Raw genomic sequence first — 3,246 nt, 5'->3', positions numbered from 1 at the left:
TTTGGCTCACATTACATTAATTCATACCAAGGAAATTGAGACCACCAGTTTGAACCTCAAACACCTCCGGCGCCACCATCCACGACGGCGGAAGCGGCGGCCGCAGCTACGGCGGCGCCGGCCAGCATGGCTGCCCCGCCATCATCGACGCCGCCGCGCGTCGCCTGGGCTGCAGCTGCTCCGTCGGAATATGTCCTTCCGCCCAAAATCTTCGGTCTTCTTTCCCGTCCGACGTCAACGGCGGAATCGTTTGTCCCTCTCTTCTTCCGGCAGCCTCCTTTCCACAGACAGATCAGAATTGCGACGGCGATGATCACGAAAACACAGACCAGGAGACTCAGGAGAGCGATCCAGATTGCCCCCATCGTCTGCTTTGGATCCACAGCATTATCGGTGTTGATGTGAAGACCAGTTTAATCTAAGTTGCTTTCGTTGACTTTAATGATTCAGTGCCTGTTATTTTCGGTTTTTCTTGGGGCCAATGGAGCATAAAAAAAAGATTTAAATAAATTTATATTCTAATATGAAAATGAGTTACTGAATCAAATAAATCTTAACGAATCAAATCTTTAATTGTAAATGTATTTCAATCACAATTAAATTTAAATTCTAAATCACAATTATTAGAGAGGGCAACACTCCTTTGGGATTGTAGAGTTTTGAAGTAGTAGTTAGAACATTCACTTGATGCAGTTCATCTTTGTCTCTCAACAAGCCAAGTCATCCTAAACTCTTTTTAGGTACCCATGAGAGCAAGATCATGCTTAAAGATTAGTTACAAAGGGAAACAACAGTTTCTTTGCAGCCCTGATCAGATCGATCTGAGTTACGTATACAAATCACAAACCCTGTGATACAATACTGTCAATACACCATACATCCATACATATAAATCAGAAAATTAAGCAAATCATGCTTTGATATGCTACTGATGAAGAGGGTTTGGGAACTCACACTTAGATTCAACCGCCACAACCTCCACACCCACCACATCCTCCTCCGCCGCCGCAGCCTCCGCACCCACAACCAGTACCCCCTCCGGACCCACTAGTGTTAGAGGCAACGGCAGCTCCTAGGACAACCAGCCCACCGTCTTTGTCGACGTCCTTCCTTTTGGGCACCTCCCCTATCTCAACGTCTCGGCGAGTTCCCCGGGGAGGAGGAGCTACAGTCCTCCTGGCGCTGGCGGCGGCGGCGGTGGAGGCAGGGGCCTGCTTTTTCTGGCCACCACTGAAGAGACAACCCAAGCTTGTAATCACGAAGGCCACCGAGCCGCAGGCTATGAGAACAATAGCATATGCTTCCATGGCTATCGATTGGATATGCGAGGAGTGACAAATAATCATGGTCCTCTTCTATACAATTATGATCATTAATCCAAAATGGCTTAGCATAATTAACAGCAACAATCTTAATTCAACGTTAACAGTTTAATTAGAATGTGTATTAATGTTTAGGATTTTAGGAAGCTCCGAAGGAATAAGCTGGCTTGACTTTAGGCGTTTACTAATCATATCACACTCAACCACCAACACTACATATGTGTGTGTCTATCTTCTTTCTTGTTGACAAATTGCAAACAATATTAAGATTGACTGTGATTCTTAATGTAATTGAGTCATGGCCTATAAACAATCATCTTGCCAATAATTCAACCACCTTTGCTAGATATAAATTGACTTTTAGTATTATTGTTGATCGATCACACTTCGTTAATTTTTTAAATTATGAAGTCCAATTATTGAGGTATGTGTTTAGCTTGTATATATGTGTGTCATAACTTGAAGTGATGGGAGAATTTTGACCTTTAATGAAATTACAAAAATTCTCTTTTTTGAAGCGACACATGCCTTAAAATATTTGGATCAAGTTGTGAGTCTTAACTTGAGTAAAACACTCGGTCCAAACAATTAGATCCACCTAGATCTCTATTTATCCAGACTAGATCTTGAGCTAGAATCTGATGATCCATGTGACACGATTGTGGCTCTCCTTTAATTACCTCATGGTTCATTTATATGAAGACATGAATTTTAAGAGATAAATACGTTATTTATTACGTATAATTATTTTATTTTATTTTTAATATCGAGACTGATTTAGTTATCGAAAGACATACGGAGGATTGAGCCCCACTTTTATTGATCAAGCAATAAGCTCTGGAATAGCTCGGGTCGAGGATAACAGTCAGACCCATTCGGTTTTGGACGAACTTGGTGATGAATGGCTCCAACCATAAGAACTAAATGAACTGTAGCTGTAGTTTTCCTTGGGAAAGAAGAAAAGTATCACTGTTTTATTAAATTGATCGAAGCTTACTAACTAATAGAATATGTTTAATGTCTTCATCTTACTCCAAGCTTATTGAATGGTTATATGGCAAAGGATATTTCATATTAATCAATACATATTTTCATTCTTTTTCTCCTTTTTTTTCCAATGACATTATAGAATTTTTATCGAGAAGGTGTCGAGATATAATTTGTAAATACTAATGCATTTAATTATTACAGTATAGTTAGATGCTATAATATTGTTATTTTAAAAGTTTTGTGCATACCGATATCTCTTTACTTTGTCATTTCAATTTTAGTATAATTTTTTTCTTGTATATATATAGAGAGATTTAAGGAAATAAGCTAAATTTTTGTGAACTTTTAATCGCAAAAGGAAAAAGAAACATTAATCACAAAGGAATAAAGCAATCATTTCTTTACCCCTTGATATTAATATATTAGAGTAGATAAACGAACCCTAAAAAGGAACCTTATTCAGTGCATTTTCAAGCAAGCCATACATACATATGATCATTTGATATGGAAACTCCACTTAGATTCAACCTCCACAACCTCCGCCACAACCGCCGCCACAACCGCCGCCGCAACCCCCGCCCCCGCCTCCGTCTCCGCCGTCTCCTCCACCGCCGCCGGCGTCTCCGCCTCCGCCGCCACCACCACCACCACACCCACCACTGCTACTGACCACAGTTGCTACCGCAATAGCAGCAGCAGCACCTCCTAGAACCATCAGTCCGCCATCTTTCCCGGTGCTGCTTTTGGCCACCCCCCCTATCTCGACGTCTCGGCGAGCTTCCCGGATAGGCGGAGTTACGGTCCTTGCTGCTGCTGCTGCGGCGGGGGGCTTAGTGGGCTTCTTTTTCCGGCGACCACCGCAGAGACAGCACAAGAATATAATCAAGGCAGCCACAGAGCCGCAGACTATGAGAACAATGGCATACGCTTTCAT

The 3,246-nt window shown here is 41.9% G+C and overlaps 1 protein-coding gene across 1 annotated transcript; it reads right to left on the bottom strand.

The window, feature by feature from the left end:
• Positions 1-2,835: 2,835 nt before the first annotated feature.
• Positions 2,836-3,246, bottom strand: LOC127791729 (glycine-rich protein 23-like). The gene has a single exon (XM_052321705.1). The coding sequence runs from the start codon at positions 3,244-3,246 to the stop codon at positions 2,836-2,838; it is 411 nt and encodes a 136-aa protein (XP_052177665.1).

The sequence above is a fragment of the Diospyros lotus genome, chromosome 15, assembly GCF_014633365.1.
Source record: "Diospyros lotus cultivar Yz01 chromosome 15, ASM1463336v1, whole genome shotgun sequence".
NCBI lineage: Eukaryota > Viridiplantae > Streptophyta > Magnoliopsida > Ericales > Ebenaceae > Diospyros > Diospyros lotus.
This window is presented reverse-complemented; position numbering and strand designations above follow the sequence as displayed.